Raw genomic sequence first — 22,171 nt, forward strand, 5'->3', positions numbered from 1 at the left:
CTGGTACCCCTACTGCTCATTTGGAATACTTGCTTCCGCCTAGGCCTCCTCCTTTGGGCGGTGCTTTCGGCTTGGGCTTTGGTGTACTCCCAGGAACCGCTTGCCAGTTGGTATCCACTATCGGTGCGCGCGGACGCTGAGCGGCTGCCTGGCCGACTTGGCCGTTAGTGGGTGTCGGTGTGCTCTGAGGTGCTGGAGCTGGACCCGTAGTATTAGATGGAGCAGGTGAAGCTTGCCGTGGGCTAGCGCCCGCTGAGGATTTTCCCTGAGAAGAAGGGGGCATCAAGGAGCCAGTGGATCCTTTCTTCGCAAAATAGCATTTCTCCGCTGGATGATTCGTTTTTTTGCAGGTGGGACACTCGGGGTACGTTGATTTTTCGTACGATTTGGCATTTGGATTCAGTTTAGACGGAGTGCGAGTGACCGGTGGCTGGGCATGAGTTCCAGCGTTTGCGGGAGAGTCAGACACTGGAGCCGACCTCCCTGAGGCAGCAGCGGATTTCAGACCTGGACAATCTGCTGTCTTGTCATGAACCTTGCGACACTTTTCGCACCGCCGGCAATCTTCAGTCTTGTGGCCACCCTTGTCACACTTCGTGCACCGCCAACAGTTCTCCGCTGTGTGGCCCATCCGCCCACATTTCGTGCACTTCGACTTCTCAGGTGTAGATTGGGGTTGACTGCTGGTTGTTGGTGTTTTGCCCCACCCGCTTGAAGGACCAGGAATTGTAGCTGAGAAAGGCCCCAAGGGAAGTTCTGCATCAACCTGGTCAGACCAGGATGGAGCCATTAGTTGTGAACGTGTACGTTTCAGCTCGAGATCCTCCAGGATTGGTTTGGGCTGGGATGCGGAGGCAAATCTACTACTGCCTAATCCTCCTTTTGCCCGCGCTTGTGCGTCGAATACATCGTTCCGTCGAACTCTATCTTCCGGGGCGCATGCCTTCACAGGCGAGATGTGCTTCGACAAGTCTCTTGTGTCTGGGCCCTGTGCGGAATGCTTACTGATGCGTAAGCCTCCTTTGGCGCGCGCTTGTGCTTCGAAGATATCGTTCCGTCGAACTCTATTTTCAGGAGTGCATTCCACCACAGGCGAGATGTGCTTCGACCAGTCTCTTGTATCCCGGTCTGGAGCATCTGAGGCAGGCAATGGCTGTTCAATTTATTCCGGCACAGTGGCGTTTGTGGGTTTATCATCTGCTGCAAGCTGCTCGTCCCTTTCCGACTCTGAAGCCTTCAGCTTTTCACCACCTGCCTCTGAGGGCTGTTCAATTTGCTCCCGAATAGTGGCGCTTGTGGGTTGGTCGCCTGCTGCAAGTTGCCCGCTCTTCTCCGGCACAGTCATCTCCGGCACTCCACCATCTGTCTTGTTTTCATCCCCAGTTGCAAGTTGAGGCGCTTCTATCTGCGCTGTTTCAGAAACGGTCCCCTCTGATTCTTGGGCCGCTGTCTGTCCGTCACGCTCCAAGTTGGGGAAGTCATTCGAATACAAATCGTCGGAGGTGTCTGAATTCTGTTCGACAGCGGCAGGCTCAGCGATTGTCCGTGACTCTTCGGTCGACGTCTTCGGCGCCTCAGGAGGAACTTCCGGCGGCGCCGGGTCCTCGGCTTCACTGGCCTTCGGCTCCGTCTGGGTAGACTGTTGGCCCTCGCTCTTTTGTTGAGGGTCTTTGCGAAGATCCTTCAACTCGGCCTCTACTTGCTGAGGCCGTTCTCTCTTTGCGGGTAGCTCCCCCTGGGCCGCTGTAAGCTGGGCTTTGACTGTTTCGAGTTCAGCCCTTTTCTTTGTCAATATCGTGCCCAGCTGGCCAACGTATTTCTCGCTTCCCTCTAAACGTTGCTGCAGGTTCTCCAATCGTTGGTTGGCTTCCTCCTCGCCCATCCTTAGAGAATCCACTTCCTCAATCTTTTCCTCGAGGCCTGCCTTGAGTCTTTCAACCTCAATTTCGCAGGCCCAGAGTTTCTCCCTGAATTTGCCCACTTCGGATTGTGCCTGGGCATTGGTCTCCGATTGCTTCTTGGTAGCATCATCGGCACGTTTCTGGAAGTATTCAGCCCTTCCACTGGCGTCCTTGACGCCTTTCTCCAACTCCTTGATTCTTTGTTGGTCATTCTGTGCACCTTGCTCGAACTCCTTGATCTTCTTCTGGACGTCTGAAAGTTCCTTCTTCAGCTTTGCATTCTCTGCTGGGTCGATTCGGTCGGCCTTGAGATTTTGAATATCTTTTCGCGCCGCTTGAAGGTGTGCAAGGTCCTGTTGGTGTGCCGTTCGCACATTTTTCAGCTCATTGGAATGATCCATGGCCGACTGCTTGGCCTGGTCTTCGAGCTCCTTGGTTCTTTTCCTGGCCTTCGCTAGCTCTTGCGAGTTCTTTGCACTCTCGCTCGAATCAACAGGTTTGGAGGCGAGATTCTGAATCTCATTCTGAGCCGCAGTGAGCTTCGCTCGGGTATTGAAATGCTCATCCTGCTCCTTGATGAATTGCGCAGTTGTATCCGCCAAATTCTTGGTCAGTCTCCGGATCTCTCCGTTCTTTTGTTGGACGTCATCCTCGATCTTCTTCTTGGAGACTTTCGTGTCTTGCAATTCCTTTTCCAGCTTGCGAACATCGGACTTGAGACCGTTGACCTCGTTGTGGCATTTTTTCAGTGGAGCATCATCGGAAACAGGACGGTTACGCAGTAGTTGATCCAGAACCTGCAGCAATTGGAGGAGGTATTCGAAACCATCAACTACAATATCTCCTCCTTTGTTCTTTGCCCTCTGAATGCGAGCAATCTCCCCTTCAAGAGCCGAAACACTGTCAGGATCCGCAAGCAAGGGTTGCGCACTCACAGCAGCAGATTTCAATGCTTCCAACAGAATGTGAATTTCATGACTGATGGCGCTTTCGGATTCGACGGCCGCGTCGCGCTCTTTCTCAAGCTGTTTAATCGACTGCTCGGCTGCATGGCGATCCCTCTCCAGTTTCTGATTGTGTTCCGTAAGCTTGGTGGTGAATTCGGATTTGCTGACGGTGGAATCACCCTCGTTGCGGCGTCTAGTCAGATCCTATACGTTTGATCAGTATGATTTGCCCAAATCCATGAAGGTTTGTAAATTACCTTGATAACAAGATCAGTCACTTGTGCGAGAACACTGAGGACTTGATTCCTGGTCGCCGGCTCCGTAGCAGCGGGATCAAGCAGCGTCTGCAAGCCACTAATCCGTCCAAGAATCGCATTGATATCCTGTGCACTCAACGGATTCTGGTCCCCGGGAAGCGTGAGAGCACTCTTGAGTTGACGGATCTGCTCTCTAAGCTTCCTTGCAAGATCTTCACGTTGCTCAAAGGTAGCGTTTTTCTCCGCAATGGTGTGCTCAAGGGATGCATTCTTCTCCTGCAGACAACGAGCCCTCTCTCGTTGCTCGCCTAGTTGTTCAGCTCTTTCACGGTTCTGCTCGATTTCGTCTAGGAAGCGCTGGGTGAAGGCTTCCAGGTGCTGGGGTGGTGGTGGGTTTTGGTTTTGGCTCTGGATGGCGTTTTGGATGCTGTTTATCTGCGCGTTGTGCATGAATACCAGAGCCATCGCTTGGGCAGTGGATCCGACGTCGCACGTAAATGTTGGTGCCATGGTTTATTCTTTGAGAGGTGGGTTCTGGGTGGGATTTACTGGTAACAAAGATGAGTATGCCGCCAGCGGCAAGAAATGAGCGTGGTGCGTTTTGAGAGAGTATAGGTTACGCCTCCACGAGACGTGGAATTGTTGGTTGAACGGCTGGATGAGGGATTGTACGTTGTGAAGAATCTGGTTTAGTGTTTGACGGGGCTTGAAGGACGAAGCAAACTGCGGTTGGACTTTGATCGTAGCTCAGCGAACGTTTGGACCCTCTCAAATGGTTCTTGATTGTGTACTAATAGTATGAAACGTTGCAAAAGATGAGGGAAAAGTTTTCGGTTGATCTTTTGGGGAGGTGGTAATATTAACTGCCACCCAGGAGGAGACTGCGGTGAAGGAAAAGGGAGGAGTCTGCAATCAAAGAAACAAAGAATGAGAAGTCCCAACAATAAGAGAGGGACAAAGACGGAACAAACTCAGAATAACCAAAAGCTGCGAAGCATTGTTGAACAAGGGGCGTCGCTCGTTCTATTGTTCCGCTTGTGCGTACAATAGAGAAGGCGGACACAATAGGGATGAGGAACAATATAAAAAATCGATAAGATAGAAAAAACGAAAATGAGTTGGTATATATGGATAGCAACAATTCTTGGTACGGCTTAAGCCTATGCGATCAATAGCGTTGGGCTGGCACAGTCGAGCCGCTTCTTCCAGCAACGTCACGTTATCTTGCTGAAGAAAATGCCGCCGTCATCGTTAGCTTGCCAATTCTCTCCCCGATCTAGCCGGAGCTTCACATTCACGGTGTAACTGTCGACGTGATTGCGCTGATGATATGGGAGACGGACGCGAATTCAACGTTGTGATTCTCTATGTTTTGTTGAGAAGTCAGCCAACGCGACACGGCCAGCGATGATATGCGATAATGTGTCCTGGCATATACCCAGTCCTAGAGACTTTATTTCTAACGAGCCTCAAGCCTTCAGAGGATCATGCCCCCAATTTTTCAAGCTCCTAATGATCCTTTAGCAATTGCATGTCGAGCCACTGCACTTTTTTGGGCGCTTACTTATACGATTTGCTGTTTGTGTCCCGCTTTGCCTTCTCCTCCTGCGCAAGATGTCGCTTGCAGTACGAAACAACCTTCCTCATGTGATCGATATCATCCTCATCGTAATTGCTTGGATCCTTGTTTGGGTTCTTCTCCAGTATCTGAACGATTTTTCCGCCACTGAGAAAGGTATCAGCTCATTGATGAAAGCCACGTTATAAAAGAGTTACTCCATACCTTTCATGGCCTATAGTCTCGCTGGAGCCATCATCTTTCTTCCAGCCCGAGCTTGTGGAGTCTTCGCCTTTCAGCCACTCCTTGAGCTCATCGGCTGTCATGTTGACAAGCTCGTTGAATTCCCTTTATGTGTCAGTTGAGGCGAACGTTATAACCTTCAAAAAGAAGAGGGCTGTGAAGTGGCTTTGAGATGGCTTACTGGATGACTGTCTCTTTGTCCTTGACCATTGTGATGAGGCTGGCTTTCGCGGCCGCGAACAAATACTTCAAAAGCTCTCGAGTAAAAAATAATCACCTGAGAAATTATTTCTACTGTGGTAGGTAATCTGACCACCAGCGATTGAAGCGGGTAATGTCGCTGGGCAAGGAGTTATAGTGCCCCAGGTGGTTGAAGTCGATGATGCAACTGTGTGACGACACTTCCGAATTCGGAAACATTCTATGGAGCTCGGCAAAGGCATCGACCTCTGCAACCATGTTGGAGATGCGTAAACCAACGGCTGCCATGATTAGCTCCACGAGTCGCCGGAGCGCACTTGAATCAGGGACTATCAATTCTATTGCTTCTGAGTGTCGGTAAGCACTCTCCTCTGAATATAAACTATCATCACAATGTTCGATCACGACGTGCACCCGTAAGACGCTGAGTAGCTTGCCGAAACATAACAGTGACATCCTTTCAACACAATGTACATATTTCGACGCGTATGCATCTGGCCGCGTGGATTTATCCTTCTGCGGCTATCCAGATTGGTTCCCTCGCTTGAAGGTCTCTTTGAAACCTTTTCAGCTATTAATACCAGTCACACATCGCCTAAGATCGAAGTAACCATCTCCGAGAATCTCTGGGCCATCTTCCTGCCACCTTCAGTGCTGGGCTCGACGCGCGCCGTGAAGTCTTTCGCGTCCCTTGGGTCCAGAACCTCAAACAAGGGATAAGTTAGCACCTGAGTCCCTTCAATCCTTATATTCTTCGTCGCAGACTCGTAAATCTGCTTGATGGCAGCCTGAAGCTGCCCTGGCCGCATGTTGTAACCCAACGCTTTCAGCTGCATATCCGCCCAACCCGTTTGGCCCGCATCAGCTTCGAGTGGGTAGTAGATCATGCATACGATCACAGCGCGAGGCTTTTGCTTCTCAAGCATGCGCGAGATGTAATTCTCCGTCTTGTCTTTGAACATTTTGCGGAAGTACACTAGCGAGGATGCTGAACCATCTTGGATGCTGGACCGGCGGGTTGTCCAAGCAAGGTCTGCCATGTGAAGCATCGTGCTTGTGGTGGGTCGGAGTGCAATGTCGTTTGCGCCGACGCTGACTATTAGAATGTCGTTGGCCGTAATGCTGTCGCGGATGAAGAGATCGTGTTCAAGGAGCCGATCGTCGCGCTCACGGAGAAGAGATTCTTCAATGGCGGCATTGATGCATGTTGCGCGGTCGCCGAGGAAGTGATTCAGCCAGTATGCAATGTCAGGTTTGATACCAGAATAGGACGAGGTTCGAAGAGTCTCTTTGTATATTTGCGCAGGCGAAATGGGCTCTGATGCTGTAACCCAAGCCTTATTGTCTAAAGAGGAGTCGCCGGCCAGGTATACTATTGGTTTTCCTGGTCGGACGGCGCGAGTGGTGTCGCGGAACTTGGCCAAGTCCGAAATAGGATGGCCCTTCCATTCACTGAAGAAGGCAGAGCTGTTGATCTTGGAAGGCATGGATGCGCGGCTTGTTGTCATGTTACTTAGTGATAGTCCAAAAGGCAGAGCTGCACATGCGAAAGCGAGCGATGGGCGGAACCCGATTAAGAGGAAGAACTGCGCAGCTTTAAACAATCTGGGCTGTACCATAAGTTATAGGTTCTTGAAGTGTGCGGACAGGTGCCAGGCTATCCGTAACGCGACTGTTTGTGGCGTAGGCGGCAGCGCCACTGCGGCTGAGTCGAGTTGTCTCCAAAGCAGAGGACTTGGAGCAGAAATGTCAGAACCGGATTAGACACAGTGCTTTTCGATTTGTATAACAGTGTGTTTCCTATTCTGTCGAATGTTGTGCATCGATTTGCAGTTCATTTGATGACGTCATGTATGTTCTTTCATATGCCCAAAAATATGGTGGTATCACGGTACGCACACGGAAACGAAACAGCTGGCCGTAAACTAACTGCTCGATTCAATAAAGTCCCTGTTGGTCTTGCTTAAGTAAAAGTTCAACAAACACTTGGGAAAACTGGGATGTCACATGACTAAAACATTCACCTAGTCAGATCGCCCGCACCGCGACCGACCAGAGCACCTTGCAAGTCACAAATGCCGTCAAGATATTATAAAAAGCACCGAATACGTGGAAAAGAGTTGCATGTAAAGATAACATTTTGTTTGAAGAAGAATCATTCCACTGGTTCTCCTTCCATCAGTATGCTCCAGATTGAGAACAAGAAGAGAAACAAACACCATAAGCGCCTACCATATGCAAATAGAGAAGCTCTGACCAAACCCACTGATAAAAATACTCACCGCCTCCGATCGTCTCAGGAGTGCGTTCATCGCCGCAGTCGCAGTTGCCGCTCAAGGTCACGGACTTCCTCTCCGAACTGCCGCAGCATCATCTCGTTGAGAGCGAGTTGGTCATTCCTGGCCTTGAGCGCATCCTCAGACCTCGGTGACCCCGTACAGTACAAGCGGGACGCTTCTTGATTTGGAGTGCCTCACTCTCCATACGGCGAATGGTCGACTCCAGCATGGCAACCGCCATACGGAGGTTGTTGTACTCTCGGACATGATCGTTCATGTCCTGTTGAAGCTCCTCAACCCTGTCAATCGGACCGAACATCTCAATCCGCTGAGGCCGATCAATCACGGCACGTATCCTCTTGACCCAGTTCCAGTTGCTGTGGTCAGCGGGGTCGAGGCGGATCTGGATCAACGTTGTGACCTCGCGCTCGCGGGACAGAGGCGGGAGAGAGGATGGATTGCTGTCAGGAACTTCAAGTGCAGTGCTCTGAGGGCCAGCGTCCACGGACTCGCAGAAGGAATACTCTGAGCCCACACTGTAGTAGGCACTCTTGGTGGTCTGCTCAGCCTCGTCAGTCTGTGTACACTGGTCAACAGTGTTGGTCTTGGGCGTAACCTCCTGATCTCCTTCAAGTTGGTCCAGGAGCCCCGTGACCTCCCTTTCCAACAAGGCGATTCTTGCGTCTTTGTCGTGCGGGTTCCATGCGGCTACCACTTGCTTCTGAGCCGCCTGCCTTTCCGCAAGACGCTTCTCAAGATCAGCGATTTTCGTCTTCATAACAAGGATCTGATCATCCTTACCACGGCTCACTGTCACGGCACGCGCAAGATGCTCATTCAGCTCGTCATTTTCCAGTTGAAGCTGTTCGATCAAGGCATCCTGCTCTGCGACCTGCGCCTCAAGCGCCTTCTCAACGCTGTCGTCACTCGGCCGCTGTTCCCGCAGCTGACTACGGAGCGACTCCGCTTCCTTTTCTGCGTCTTGGAACGCCTCCATGAAGTGGCCGCTCAGTTCTGCCTCCTTCTGGAGCTGCTGTGTCAAAGAGGATATCTCAGCAGTCAACTTGCGAGCCGTGGCCCGCGAATTCTCCTTCTCCTCTTCCATCTCACGGAGGCGCGATGTCAGTAATTTGACCTCGTCCTGCGAGGCCAGGTACTGCGCCCTCCAGTTCACTGGCGAAATGCTTCGCTCAGAGCTCCCTGAGGCTGAGGGCCTCAGCACGGGAATTCTGCTCCCACGTGAAAAAGGAGACGAAGACATTTTCAGATGATTGTGATTCAGAGAATTGTGCTGATCTCAATCGCTCGGAAAACTGGAGGGTATGGTTGTTGCGAAGTGAAATATTCTGCCCGGCAGAGAGGTGGATGTACGCCCAATATTTAACTGACGCAGCACACATCGTGTATGTGTACAAATTCTGGGATAGTTCAGTCGAATATGTGTATAATGTGTGTAGCGTCCATATTGTGCTAACACAAGGAGTGGGCATTGCGAATGGCAACATTGTGAACACAGCATCCGCAGGAAACTACAATGTAGCGTCCATACGAACAACAGCGGAACAGGAGATTGAGATATATAGTGTGTGTACAATGATTGAGGAAAGTTGCCATGGGCCGAAAGAATGAGGAATGCCAGGAATGCGGATGGAGAAACGACGGTGGTTGCATGTGTCTATGCCGTTCATCATTGGCAATGGCCCTGCAGTGGTTCTGCTCTTCTAATTGTTAACACCGAAAGAAACCAGAATCCTAGAAGAAGGAAGAACCGAGTTCACGTGCTCGATATTCTCACCGTCTAACGTGTTCTCGCTGGCTGTCAGTGGACTCATATTACCGCCAGTAGAAAGGTAGAACGGGTCCAACATTGAATCGCAGGGACTCGTGGGGTGTCGGGATCGATCCTGGGGTATGCGGCAGTTTTCTAAGATGTCTTTAGTTTGCGTGCACTCTTGTCTTACTCCGTTCTTTTTCGAATTGGGTTATAGGTCGTCGAGGAAATAACTTTATTTCAACTCTGCAGCCAGTCGGATGGGCGATGCTTTGACGACCTATTCGAAGTCCAAACCGTGACATTGGTGTCCGAGGCCACGGTGTGGTGGTAATCAGCGTTGCGGCCCAGTGCTTCACCCAAGCATTCTCTTGTCAAAGCGTCTGAATTTTCAACTTAATAGCGGCCATTTTCATGGGGCGGTACTCCCATAAGATGATGCGCGTAAGATCATTCCGTTGACTCGAGAAGCGGTAGATGGGAAAAGCGGTTGAGTTTCAAGCCGTGAATTGTATGGGCAAGTGTTCTAAATCCGAACTCGTGTTGGCAGGTCGTTTCAGAGGACCTTTTCAGGACATGTCTTAACGTCGGAATGCCGGCAGCATCGGACCGCACTGCTCAGAAACTCTTTTCAAAACTCCGTGAGAGACATCTCCCTCGGCACAACATCGTAGTCTCGCTTTACTCTTGCTCCAGCTGGAGTGGTGAAAGAATTCTCCAAGCCTCCTCTTCACATTCCTCGTCCGCCCAAGATGCCGAGGTGGCTGTGACCGACGCCACAAACCCTTGTTCAGCTAAAGCGCTCCATCCAGCCAATCAATGACCTCACATGACCCCCTTCTTCTGTTTTCCAAGGCCTTGTTTTGTGTCCGCCAAAGAGTTTTTGGCACGTCGTATGACGTCGCCTTGTTCGCATTGCGTGGCAGTCATTCACACAGCCCGAGACCCGTATATTAACTGCGTGGGGCAGCATGTTCCTCAGTGTCACCAGTGTTCTGCCCGCTTCTGCGACATACGCCCGTTTTTGCGATCGCTTCTGAGAAACAAAAAAAGATGTTTGCGTTCATTCTGCCCTTAAGAGCCGTGCAGGCCGTTCTTTCCATAATCGTGCTCGGACTTACCGCCTATGGTAAGCCTATAACCTTAAATGAACGTCCTACTGTCGACCTGCTGCTAACACTCCGAAATCAGTTATTGACAGTTGGTGGTATGGCTCTCCGGATAGTGTCGACTTCATGCTCTTCTGCTCCATATGGACCCTCCTGGCCGTTGGATATTTGATATTCGCGCCGACTCGGGCACCCCATCTCGCTCACAAGTATGCGATCACTGCTGTTGAAGCTGTGACTATGATTTTCTGGTTCGCGGCATGGGTTGCCGTCGCCGCTCTCTGGGGCGATATCCGGTGCGGAAGCGCTGGAGGTCCCTGTGGTGCTGGAACTGCTGCAATTGTCTTTAGCGCCCTTATTTGGTATGTGATGTGCGAGCGACACGAACGAAAGAAGATACTAATATTTCATCAGGCTTACCTTTGTGGCCACCACTGTCTTCGCCGGTCTTCATATCCGCAACACCGCGCGTAGTGACACCGCACCTCCTCCTGAAATGCAGATGCAGGGCGTCTAGTTGGTTTCCTGCGCCAGTAGCAAGAGAAGGATATCCCGTCCGATTCATGTCTCCAATTCGGTGATGGAGAAGCAGTACTGTTCCTGTCTTGTTGGCGTTATTGCTTGGGAGTCCCGTCCGATTCATGTCTCCAATTCAGTGATGGAGAGGCAGTACTGTTCCTGTCTTGTTGGCGTTATTGCTTGGGAGATACCCCCACTGGACTCGGTATTCATCGAAGTTGAACACCACGGAGCGAGATACCACATTGTTCTTGTCTGCGCAATGGTCATAGCAATATAATCATAATATTTTCTCACTTACGGTGTCAATACCGGTGGTCATCGAATGGAACAGGATTTGATCCCTCTCAGTAGACGGTAAGCAACCTTTCAAGGTGCATGTGCGAGGAATAGATGGGATTTCGAATACCTGATACAATGCACAATAGAGAGCCATATCCCCGGTAAATGAAGCCGCCAAAGCACCACCCCGATTCCGATTCACAGCTCCTCAAACGGAGGTGGCGTCATCACCTGACGATTTGCTGAGACGGAAAGTGAATTTTACCATTTGCGACCCTCTAAGCCCTTTCGACTCTGTGTCAAATGCGGCCGTAACGGTTGCCTCGAGGTCATCCAAGATCTTCGACTGCTCCTGGGCCATTTTCAACTGATGTTTGATTCTCTTGTTGGCTCTGGCGATATCGAGCTTCCTCAAGTACAGCTTTCTCAGATGCTGGTACTGTTCCTCGGGCACCTCGTCGTCCTCTTCGGGCAGAGGCCCCCCTCTTCGATGATTGTTGGTTCTCGGCTCTGGTAATCTAGTTTCGTTCTCCCGCATCGTTATTTCCAGGTCGTGCAAGACTTCTTCGGCGTTTACCAAGTCGCTTCCGCAGCTGTCACTACCGGACATCTCTGAGTTCTGATCTACGTTGCCGAGGGATTCGGTGTAGCTGCTCTCAGTATCTCGAACTTCCGAAGCGTTGCGCTCGAGGCGGGTGGCGCCGGCGTTCGGCAACCTTATTCGGACGAGACGTGATTTGCGAGGAGTAGTCTCAATAAAGCGCCGCGGGGCTCTTTTACTACGCCTTGGCTGGTCTATCGATTCCACGGGAACTTCTGCTTCTGTGTTGTCAACCCGCCGCTGGGATTCGGTTCGACTCTCATCTGTCCACTCAGAATTAGTCTCCTAGACACGGCTCATTTATTGTCGGTACCTTCAACGTGCTCCCTCCGAGTCCGGCGTCCCGCGACAATCGTTGGATGGAGCCCATTTAGAACTCTTAGTCCTGATATGAGCTGCTTGTAAAATAGACCTGATCCATGCTCCAACAGGCGCTCAGCGGTGATGACTCCCCCGGCTACGAACAGCGCTTTGATCACGGCTCGCAAGGGCTGTTTGCGCGCGTCCCCATCGTCAATTCTCTGAATGGCCCGCAGTGGCTCATCCATTGAGAGATCACCCACTGCGTATCCTTCCACGATTTCCTGTCGAAGCTCGGAAGTGCCGTCCTCCACGCTTGCATATTCCTGTATGAAAGTCAAGGTCGCGGCCTTCTTATCGAAGTAATTCATGTACACCCAGTTGGACTCAGTTTCGCTTCGCCATAGGCGGAGTTTATACGGGAGGAAGTTCCGACCCTCGTTGTCTTTGAAGTCGCAATGCTCGACGAACTCGAGATTTTCGACATCGGGGAACTTGCCGAGGAGGTGATCTGCGTCTCTTTTCTTGAGTTCTTCGACAATCGTGTCCCAGTCATCGTCAGTTGTTCGGCTAAGTTCTGCGAAGTCTGCGGAGTCCGCAGGGCTTCGCATGGCATCAATCTTCGTACCCTAGAGTATGGTTAGTTTATGTCCAACTTCACTGACTTTATTCGTAGGAGGGCATTCGTTTGAGAGTGGAAACCACGTACCGCTTCACCGGCCGCTCGTTCGTGCGGAGCGCTCCCCGTTATCAAGAGAAGCCTTCTGCGTTGTGGAGCAGGCTCGTACCTGCTGAACTCTTCGGCACGCCCTGGGGGGTTCTTAAGGGATAAGTAGCCTTTCTAATAGCGTCAGACCGCTTCGTGCTCGTGAGGCCTTGCATCCGCTTTGGCTCGAACACGCGAACACTTCGGGAAATGATGCTAAGAGAACTTCTAGAACTTACAGCACTCTGGTATTCGAGAGAAGGTCAACCAGCAAGGCTGCTTAAAGAATTAAAGAGATTCTCATGCAGAGACGCCTTGTGGCTCTGGTGGATGATGAGCGGGTTCAGAGCCGATTAAACGCACTCTAAAAGTAGGGTGCTACTGTAACGCTCCCCCTACAATCGAGGACAGCTACGGAGTAGTTTAAATGTTGTTAAACGCGCTGTGCCGCTTTGCTGCATGCTTTTTTTTCGGTGGCCTGTGCGTGGGTGCTGTGTAACCTACATAGATTCGAGTGCACATATGAGAATGGCGTTAACTGAATGATGAGTCGATGACTCTAAAAGCAGGAGCTAGTGCTTCTAGGGAGTATCTGCTAGATATAACTTTTATATATCTCGGGGCTACAGGTTGTTGCTTTCATGTACCAGCCTCCAGCTCTCAAATAGCATGCAAGCGCCGAAGTCCAAGCATGCAATTACTACGTTTATGCGTATTCGTACTGCCCTCTCATCCATAAACGAGGGCTCCGTTCCACAAAGGCGAAGATCCGCAGCGATGCGAGTTCAGTCCCATAGTGAACTTCTCAGGGTTCCCGTATCGAAGAGCATGCTAGATGCATATTTGGTTCAGCTGTGGAATCGGTGTTAGGGCAAGTACCCCAAGGTAAATTAGGGTACTCGGGAGCTGCGTCCGCAAATCATCATCTGCCTGTCGGAACACTTTTAGGCACCAAAACTACCCGACGCTTATGGCCAAGGAGATATGTTGATGGGGAAATTGAGGACAATGGAAAGCTACGAATGCTCGTAAACCGCCCTATGAGGCGGAAATATGTGGCCCCCCTCCCTCCTAAAAGCTTTCAAGAACGTGTTATAACCGGGCCACGGGTATAGGGCTGCTAGATCATACTGTAATGTCTAGCCAGCACTATCACTGCCATGTCCCCGTCAGACACTTCCTCCCCTTCTTCTGTAAGATTCAAACTCCGCGGACTAGACCGTTTCCAACCTCTGACAATGTTAGAATGCTTGCCTTCTGGCCCCACGGGAAGCCCAATGCGCTCACTTGATGCATCATGTCTGTTTCTCCTAGCCCCCCAACTAGTCCCAGCCGCCAGCATGCCTTGTGGAGTCATAGGAACACTATAATAACTGACGCTGCCTAAGGAAGAAAAATAGCTTCTCGTGTAGCAAGGGAAGCAGCCAAAAGACTATCTTTTCTCAGCGGTGTGTTCAGAAATGCTCACTGCCTGCAGCATATCGAGCCGCTCACTTTTAGGAATGTTCTTGTCCCGCATCAATATGCCCTTTGTGTCGTTAACGTTCCGTACAACCCATTGAAATGGCAACGAATCATGTTCTAGAATGCCAGGTTCCAATGGTAAAGGTCACTTCGCGTCCATTAATAGCTCTCAGGTTTAACTCGCCGAGAAGTTTCGGATTGCATGAGATGGGGTAGCCTCATTATGCTGTGCCCTGCTGGGAATGGTAAATAAGGACGTATACCTCATTACAAAGTGACCTCCGCAAAGCCGTCTTTGACGATGACCGACGAGTCTGACCGTAAAGATAACGGATTTTGGTGAATGTTGAGCTAGCAGAAGATGAAGTTGAAATTTTCCGGCGTCGGTATCATACAATAATAATGTGATTTCGACAGCATGTGCATAGAAATAGGCGGTAGTCATCTATGAACAGTGTCGAGGAGGCATGAAAACAGTGCCCCGTGAAAACGTGCCGGCAGCCTTCTGTCTAGTTAATGCGAACGACGAGGTCAGCATCCGTAGCTTCTGTCGCAGCTACTTAACGCTCAAAATCCAGAAGCTTTATACGCATGGAAATGGCCCCTATTCACTGACTGAACCAAAAAGGCGAGTCTTGGCACGAAGGCGTGAAGACTCAGTCACGTGCTCGGACCAGGTCGGCCTTGGCAGGCATTGCCGTGGCGCATGAAATCGCCCAAGCCACGTTCCTGGCGACATGCGTAACACACTTACGACGCTCCATGCGGCGAACTTCGCCGCCTAAAGGGATATATCTTCGTGAACAGATACCTACTTCTCCAGCACATCCAGACGCTAAAATCCATTCACAATGGCCGAAAAGCCTGCAGCAGATAAGGTACTCCCTATACCCCGCCATAACCCCTCCCCACGGCCCGCTCACTCACCGATCTCATAGGTTACGAAAGCCAGTACGGGCTCAGGCGCGGAGTCTCCTACCACTGCACGAGAACTCGATTTCGATGATGACAATGAAGGACCCTCAACGGCGGAGAACGCCACCTCGCCGCCACCCCCTTCAAAGTCCCCGAAGCCGGGCGTCCGCTTTTCAGAAAGTACTACGGAAATACCACCGCCAAAGCCCCCACGACCGGTGAATAAGCTAGAGGAAGACCAGAAGGCCCTGGCTGAGATGTTTCCGGATGTTGATGTGAAAGTCGTGAGGGCCGTGCTCCTTGCGAGCGCAGGCGATGTAGAAAGAGCTACCAATGCGCTGCTAAGTACGATTTGGGAACCTTTCGCAATGAAGTAAGAAGCTGACAGATCTAGGCATGTCGGATCCTAGCTTTAAAGCCGATGATCTGCCTCCGCCGAAGCCACCGCGACCGACAGGACCTCGCGACTACACATACGATGACGATTTGCGTCTAGCGCAGCAGTTACAGCAGGAGGAGGAGCGGCAGGCCCAAGGCGCAGGATATGGTCGCCAGCGTAGGGAGCCTCGGCTGCCCCAACAACGGAAAGAGACTGGCTTAAAACCCAACGAGCTCTACGATAAGGAGCACAGTTTCTTTGAAGGTAGGCGTTCATTGAATACCCACTGGAGCAATCACTGATCTCTCCGGAATAGATGACCTGCCCATCATCAAGAAAAACATTGAACAGGGGTTCCGTGAAACTCAATTAAAAGTCAATAAATGGGTTGGTGATCTCATGAAGAAGCTTGATGGCGAACCTGAGGAGTATGACCAATACGGCAATCCTGTGCCATCTTCCTCACAACGACGTTTCGGCTCCCCCCAGCGAGATCACCAGTACGGAAGTGTGGGTCGGAGGTCCACCGAACACCGCCGGTCCGCAGATCGTGAGCGCTACGACACCGACAACCGGGTGCTTGGCGACGATTTTGAGGCCTTGGAACTCAGAGATGATGAAGGTATGTACACCGAGGACCGAATCCCATTCGGTAAGCAATAGATTCTAACGCAATTACACAGGCCCTCCACCTCAGAAACCAAATCGGCCTCAAGCGAATCCTGACCTATTCAAACCTACCCCTCTGGGCCCCCCCCAGAGCGGACCAGTGGATGAGGTTGATGCGCTTTACCGCAATCCATCGCCTATCAACAGCTCCGGCACCGCAGCTAAGCCAGGGGGGAAGAAATGGCAGCCCTTGACGTCTGTTGCACCAAACCCGGAGCCGGATGACCATGATCCGTTCAGTTTGGGGGACAGTGACGAAGAAGATGCGAAGGCGAAGGATCTGAAGGCTGAGGACACGGAACGCCTGAAGAAAGCCGCCGAGGGCAAAGAAGGCCCTGGCGGAGCCCTCCAGGAAGCGGGACGGAGTGGTAGCAGTGGGCAGAAAGATGCAGCTGCGGAGGCCTTGCTGAAGGAGTCGAAATGACGGCAACAATGCGGGGTCATTCCAGGATTTGAACCTCCATGCCCAATTAGATTGAACTAATGCAGCTTCGCGGGCAGTAGCCATACTATATCATATCCAGCGTCGTCTCTGACTGGGTAAGTCACACCCTAACTATCGAAGCTCACGTGATTCGTCGTTTCTCTACCGATGATGTGATGTTTCACATCACAATATGCCCTCCTCCTGCGCCTTGATTTGCAGCGCTAGAATCCTGGACATGTACCTCGACATAGCCAGGTTGCCTCCCATGAACCAGAACCCTGGATGTCCGGTCCTCTGCCATATGGTCCTAAACTCGCCCTCGTCATTCAAGCCCCAGACGTCGCCCACGCGGTCCGCAACATCATCCCCAAAGATCAAACGTGCCTGTGTGCGCATGTTTTGATAGCCTGTAGCAAACACGATCTCATCGGCCTGCAACCTTGATCCGTCGGCGAACTCGATTCCGTCAGGGAGTATCTTGGAGATTTCTTGCCCCTGTTTGATCTTGATCTTCCCATCGATGATAAGCTGCGAAGCGCCGACATCGATATAGTACCCTCCGCCGCGCTGGTAGTACTTCATCATCAATCCCGCATCATTCGGTCCGCTATCCAAGCGGAACCCAGCTTTTCGCAGTCCCTCCAACGTCTCCTTGTCGTGCTCATGTTGCCTTTGCGTCAGCTTCATCTGCTTCGCTTTGAACACCGAGCTGGGCCAGCTCCAGTTAAGGACATCAGCGTCTTCGACCGGCGGACCATCCTCCTCGTACAGACCCTTCAGCCCAAGCTCCACAATCGACTCGGACGAAATAACGCACGTTGTGCTGCGCTGCACCATGGTAACATCGTATCCCTTCTCGTAGAAGTCCTGCGCAATGTCGTGACCCGAGTTGCAAGACCCGACCACAACGGCTTTCTTGCCCTTGGCGTTGGGCGACGCGCCGGGGAATTCGGAGCTGTGGCACAGACGATCGCCGCGGAAGTCTTGCATGCCTTCAATGTCGGGGAGATTCTTCTTGCCTGAGTGGCCTGTGGCTTGGATGATGTGGCGGGGATGCAGAGTGCGTGTTTCGGTGGTGCCGTCAAGTTTCCTGCGTTCGACGGTGACAGTCCAGATCTTCTTTGATTCGTCCCAAGAGGTTGATTTCAGTTCAGTGGATGTCCAGACGTTAAGCTCCAGGAGCTTCACATAGGCTTCGAAGAATTCTGCAAGTTTGTCTTTGGGAGTAAACACCGGCCAATGAGGCGGAAAAAGGATATAGGGCATGTGATCGTACCAGACGGCATCGTGAAGGACGAGTTGGTGGTATCGCTTCCGCCAGTTGTCTCCAACGCGTTCGTTGCAGTCTATCATCAACGCGGGAACACTGAGCATCTTTAGGCGGGCAGCCACGGTAAGGCCGCCTTGTCCTGCACCTGTGATCCATCAGTGGATGCCCCCTTGTATCCGGAAGTATGGGGAGCTCACCAATAATAAGCACGGTAGGATCTTTGCCCTCGAAGTTTGCCTCCGCGTCCCTCGTCTCCTTCCAATTCTTCCTGTCTGGATTCCCACCATGTTGCACTCCCTTCGTCCTCCTTTTCCCCACTGGCTCCTCAAATCCCTTCAACTCCTTTAGTACTGTGAACAGCGTAAAAATCCGCCAATTCCCGTTATCCTCCGCTAGCCTGACCACACCCTCTCCACGCCCAATGTCCGTCTCGAATTGAATGAAGAATTGCACACCGTTGACGTCATCAGACGCATCTATAGGCTCGACATGAGGCTTGTTATGCGCGGCGGATGTGTTAATCTCAATCCTCGTCAATGGATGCTTGCTCGATTTCAAGCACTCCAAGATCTTACCCCGGCCCTGCAGCGTGCGAAGTTCCCACGTCAGAGCCAGATGGTCGCGCCAGAACCCGTTGTCTTCAAGGAAGAGGTCCGAGATGGTAGTGTAATTCTTTCCCTCTAGTGCAGTGTTGAAGGTCCGGATGAGGTCTTCGGCGACTCTGGTAGCGTCAATGGTGTCGGGGTTGCTGGTTGCGGTGGGGAAGTTGGTAAACGGGGGGATGTTGACTGAGCCGGGCTCGACTCGGTCTTTAGAGGGGACGGCCATGCTTCCCATGATGTATCGAGCCTCTTGGTCGTTCTTGCAAGTTCCGATGTATCTAATAGCTCTCGTTTTCGTTCGATTGGATGCAGCGGTGATGGATTGCGGGCTGAGGACTATGAAACGTTCGTGGAAGGCTATTCTTCAACCTATGGAGGCCACAGAGGCCACAGGCGTTTATTAATCGATTGTGCCGGCATCGGTGTACTGCGTACTAAGTCTTCCCCGCGGTGTAACCGCATAATCGTGACTAAGTCAATCTAGGTACCTCGCGTTGGGGTAAAGTTTAGGTGTGCAGGCGGACATGCCTGTTCGGGTAAACCGTGGTTTTCCTAGGTTCCCCGAGACCCTAATAAACGTTCGGTGTGGCCTCACGATTCACGAACGTCTCCATTCTCGAGGTGGCTTTATCGATTCGTTGGTACATGTCAAAATTGAGACTATACCCATTAATCTAAAAGCGCGCGATGCAATAATGCCTATTTTCCCAAGAGACTGTTTCCGCTATGGTATGATGAGCAAGATGAAGCAGTATGACGCGCTAACTAGGTTACAGCAAGTATAGTCGAATATGTGCAGAACGGCGCAGGTCCGAAGGGCATCGCACCCAATTTATCCAGATAGATACAAATGTGGCGGGCCTAGAACTAGGAGTCTTCAAAGGAAAAAAATCGACAATCATTCTTTACAAGGGGAACAGCGAAAACAAAACCAAAATCAGAGAGCGGACATCTGCGACGGGAAGTTACATCATTAGCCTCTCAACACAGTCAAATGCTTGAAATCACAACACGCTTGTTTTAGCCAAGTAAAACATTTCGCTCTTCACCGGTCTTCAAGTATGTGGCGAAGAAGTCATTCTCTCACGCTGAGCCTCGATTATGATACCGTCCGACACTGGCAGTCCAGCCACTCATGAGTTTCGTTGAGAGCCGGGAACGACCCTTCGGCCTGTGCGTTGCTTCGAGCGCATGCGGAGCTCGACGATACTCCGCGGGATCCACCGCAAACGCTTCTGATTTCGCAATTGGGACTGTGCCACGGTCGACGAGTGTGGACCCGATTCCTCGCTGTCGTGGGTGCGGATTTCCATGGAGTTGTCGCTGTGATGGACTTTCCAAGACGCGATCGGCTTCAGTTGTTTTTCGTCGCATGAAGAAGGAATGGAGGACAAGGTTGTATGACCTTCTTCCTCCTCGCTCTTAATCTCGCTTCGCTTGCTCGATGACTGCGAGGCCATCGATTTCGGCGACGCTGACGACTGGGACAGGGTGGAGTTACTTCTTCGCCGTGCAGTGTACTGGACAGGATCATGCACATCCACGTCCATCTTCGACGTCTTGAAGCCAGCAGGACTCGTTTCGTGTGCCTTCACGCCGGCTAGCTCTTGTGCATCCCGCTTTTCAACTTCCACCACGACCTTCTCTGGCTGCTCCTCGGCCTCAACGAAGCGCTTCCTTAGGAAATCCAGGAAGATGTCGACATCCTTAGTTGTACTAATCGCCCCCAAGCTAGCTCTGACCATTCCGTTGGGCAGATCCCTGTTGCCCAAAGCATGCTCTTCCGTACCACATCTAAATCCCCTCATATAGGCCTCTTGCAAGTCTTCGTCGGCTATACCAATCGCCTGTGACATACCCGCCGGGTTACACAGTCCGCCGGTGCGGATCAGGATATCATGTTCTGCGGCAACTCTACCTACCGTAGAGCTCGGGATCCAAGATCCATCGCTTCGACATATGTTGAAGACGACAGTGGCGCCTTGGGTCCGTGATTCGCCGTACGTGGAGGTAGGGTCCTTGTATATCTTACACACTGGGTTTCCATTCGCATGGCGCAATTCCGAAAGCCCAGCATAGAGCCGTGCGGATAGCCAGGAAGTGTGCTGCGAAACTTGCTTGAGACCCCCGAAGAGCAGGTTGTGCGCATCAATGGCACAGCTCAGAGCAAGGATGCTGTGCGTCGCTCCCGTCCCATCTTCAAGGCGGTCACGCAAGGCAGACTTGCGCGCAACCCAAGGCGAGGTGGTGCAGGTGATCATGTCTGTTGTTCCTCCACCGAAGTACTTCCTCTTTTCAAAGACGTGGCCCGCGGATTTGCGAACTATCAATGCGCCCAGATCCGGGAAACCGAAGATCTTGTAAAACGAGAGGACGAGAAAGTCCGGGGCAGTGGTGTGATTGCTAAGGTCGATCGGGGACGTGGATACCAGGGCGGCGATGTCCAGGAGAGTGTAGATTTGCGCCTTGCCTTGCGTGCATCGGAGGAGCGTAGGCCACGAGAGAGGAAGGCGACGACCGTTCATATTGGACTGTGCTGGGTAGGCAAAAAGGGTTGGGCGTTTCGGGTGTTCATTGTCGCTGTATTCTCTGTTTGAGATCCAGTGTTCGACCTCTTCATCGGTCGCCAAACAACGACTTCGTTCCGCTAGTTCACGGACACCGACGAGACTCGTGTGAGAGTCCCTGTGATAGTAGTAGTCAAAGCCTTCTTCAAACCCACTGAATGCTTCCACAACGAGCTTTATGCCTGAGGTTGCATTGGCGACGAATACCACGTCGAAATGATCTGGGCTTGCCCCGAACATGTGAAGCACCTTCCGGCGTGTAGTTTCGATGATCTGGTGCGCGGCATTGGGAGCTGAGGAGGACGAGGAGTGAGGATTGCCAAGGAGAGTGGTCTGCATGTGTTGGCTGAATGTCATCATGAGCGTCCTGGATGGAAGAGTAGTGCCGGCATGATCGAGGTATGTGAGTCCTGCGGTCCGTTTAGTCTCTCTCTTGCCGAAAATTACGAGTAGGGCATACCATCCAGCATAGGATACTCCACTCTACGCAGGTGCTCTATGCATCTGTCGTATGAAGTGTCTTCATCTAACCCTTCTCTATTCGTGAGGAGGTGTGAATAGGAAGGTGGTTGCTTCATGGTGCACAGCTACTGAGACAAGTACGTAGCTGTCACTGAAGTCATAGATGTGTGACGTCCGTTGCTGCTTATCCTGACGACCAAGGTGCGGGAATAATGTCTCGGGGCGTCCTCGGGCGTGATATGACCGATGTCACCGTAATGCCCCCTTTTATATACTTGCGGTGCCCCGCACGCAGCCATAATCTTAGGGATTGGTTCTGACTTTCTGACTGTATTGACAGTGCCCCATGGTGGGTTTGAGCGGGTCGTCCCGACGCAGATTGGATAGATGGGTGGACATTCACCAATCTCGCCCCTGAGAAAGGAATGCCGAGCTTCGATAACCTCGTTAGTTTACTTCATAGGTCCGGGATACAATAATCATGACCCTCAAAAGTTTGCCACGGTGCTGGGATCACTGCTGAGGTCCGTAAGCTGTCGCGTTCGCCGTCGGAGTATCTTTTGTTTTGGGACAGCGTAGGGTAGCACACACGTTGCCTCCCACACCTCGCCAACATGGGAACGTGAGACTTGCCTGCATTATGACGGTGAAGAGGTAATGTCATCTTTACGTACGAGATGACATGTAGCTAAGCCGTCTTAGTCGCCTTCGCCCGTTTCGCCCGGGAGGGGTTAGGGATGCC

General features: G+C 51.7%; 8 protein-coding genes across 8 annotated transcripts; 2 read left to right on the top strand and 6 right to left on the bottom strand.

The window, feature by feature from the left end:
- Positions 1 to 4,458: 4,458 nt before the first annotated feature.
- EI97DRAFT_500346 (uncharacterized protein) lies at positions 4,459 to 5,264 on the bottom strand. The gene is made up of 4 exons (XM_033802658.1): positions 5,088 to 5,264; positions 4,889 to 5,011; positions 4,670 to 4,831; positions 4,459 to 4,614 (listed from the first exon to the last, which is right to left on the bottom strand). Exons 1-4 carry the CDS (start codon positions 5,114 to 5,116, stop codon positions 4,575 to 4,577), a joined length of 354 nt encoding a protein of 117 aa, XP_033654905.1. The 5' UTR covers positions 5,117 to 5,264; the 3' UTR covers positions 4,459 to 4,574.
- Positions 5,265 to 5,473: 209 nt separating this feature from the next.
- On the bottom strand, positions 5,474 to 6,914 carry EI97DRAFT_432245 (uncharacterized protein). The gene has a single exon (XM_033798129.1). It carries the CDS (start codon positions 6,592 to 6,594, stop codon positions 5,692 to 5,694), a length of 903 nt encoding a protein of 300 aa, XP_033654906.1. The 5' UTR covers positions 6,595 to 6,914; the 3' UTR covers positions 5,474 to 5,691.
- Positions 6,915 to 7,014: 100 nt separating this feature from the next.
- EI97DRAFT_289098 (uncharacterized protein) lies at positions 7,015 to 8,752 on the bottom strand. Its single transcript, XM_033794429.1, has one exon. The coding sequence runs from the start codon at positions 8,645 to 8,647 to the stop codon at positions 7,478 to 7,480; it is 1,170 nt and encodes a 389-aa protein (XP_033654907.1). The 5' UTR covers positions 8,648 to 8,752; the 3' UTR covers positions 7,015 to 7,477.
- Positions 8,753 to 10,154: 1,402 nt separating this feature from the next.
- Positions 10,155 to 11,017, top strand: EI97DRAFT_432249 (uncharacterized protein). The gene is made up of 3 exons (XM_033798130.1): positions 10,155 to 10,286; positions 10,349 to 10,628; positions 10,681 to 11,017. Exons 1-3 carry the CDS (start codon positions 10,211 to 10,213, stop codon positions 10,781 to 10,783), a joined length of 459 nt encoding a protein of 152 aa, XP_033654908.1. The 5' UTR covers positions 10,155 to 10,210; the 3' UTR covers positions 10,784 to 11,017.
- Positions 11,018 to 11,275: 258 nt separating this feature from the next.
- EI97DRAFT_457397 (uncharacterized protein) lies at positions 11,276 to 12,579 on the bottom strand (the record flags this gene model as incomplete). The annotated part of the gene is made up of 2 exons (XM_033800810.1): positions 11,276 to 11,931; positions 11,982 to 12,579. The coding sequence occupies 2 exons, from the start codon at positions 12,577 to 12,579 to the stop codon at positions 11,276 to 11,278; spliced, it is 1,254 nt and encodes a 417-aa protein (XP_033654909.1).
- Positions 12,580 to 14,883: 2,304 nt separating this feature from the next.
- Positions 14,884 to 16,618, top strand: EI97DRAFT_289279 (uncharacterized protein). Its single transcript, XM_033794430.1, has 5 exons — positions 14,884 to 15,016; positions 15,077 to 15,398; positions 15,448 to 15,696; positions 15,749 to 16,054; positions 16,116 to 16,618. The coding sequence occupies exons 1-5, from the start codon at positions 14,990 to 14,992 to the stop codon at positions 16,523 to 16,525; spliced, it is 1,314 nt and encodes a 437-aa protein (XP_033654910.1). The 5' UTR covers positions 14,884 to 14,989; the 3' UTR covers positions 16,526 to 16,618.
- Positions 16,619 to 16,711: 93 nt separating this feature from the next.
- EI97DRAFT_457399 (FAD/NAD(P)-binding domain-containing protein) lies at positions 16,712 to 18,635 on the bottom strand (the record flags this gene model as incomplete). The annotated part of the gene is made up of 2 exons (XM_033800811.1): positions 16,712 to 17,943; positions 17,996 to 18,635. The coding sequence occupies 2 exons, from the start codon at positions 18,633 to 18,635 to the stop codon at positions 16,712 to 16,714; spliced, it is 1,872 nt and encodes a 623-aa protein (XP_033654911.1).
- A 724-nt stretch (positions 18,636 to 19,359) lies between these two features.
- Positions 19,360 to 21,680, bottom strand: EI97DRAFT_289335 (PLP-dependent transferase). Its single transcript, XM_033794431.1, has 3 exons — positions 21,428 to 21,680; positions 19,977 to 21,377; positions 19,360 to 19,733 (listed from the first exon to the last, which is right to left on the bottom strand). Exons 1-3 carry the CDS (start codon positions 21,543 to 21,545, stop codon positions 19,534 to 19,536), a joined length of 1,719 nt encoding a protein of 572 aa, XP_033654912.1. The 5' UTR covers positions 21,546 to 21,680; the 3' UTR covers positions 19,360 to 19,533.
- Between the last annotated feature and the right edge of the window lie 491 nt (positions 21,681 to 22,171).

The sequence above is a fragment of the Westerdykella ornata genome (assembly GCF_010094085.1).
Source record: "Westerdykella ornata strain CBS 379.55 unplaced genomic scaffold EI97scaffold_7, whole genome shotgun sequence".
Classification (NCBI taxonomy): Eukaryota; Fungi; Ascomycota; class Dothideomycetes; order Pleosporales; family Sporormiaceae; genus Westerdykella; species Westerdykella ornata.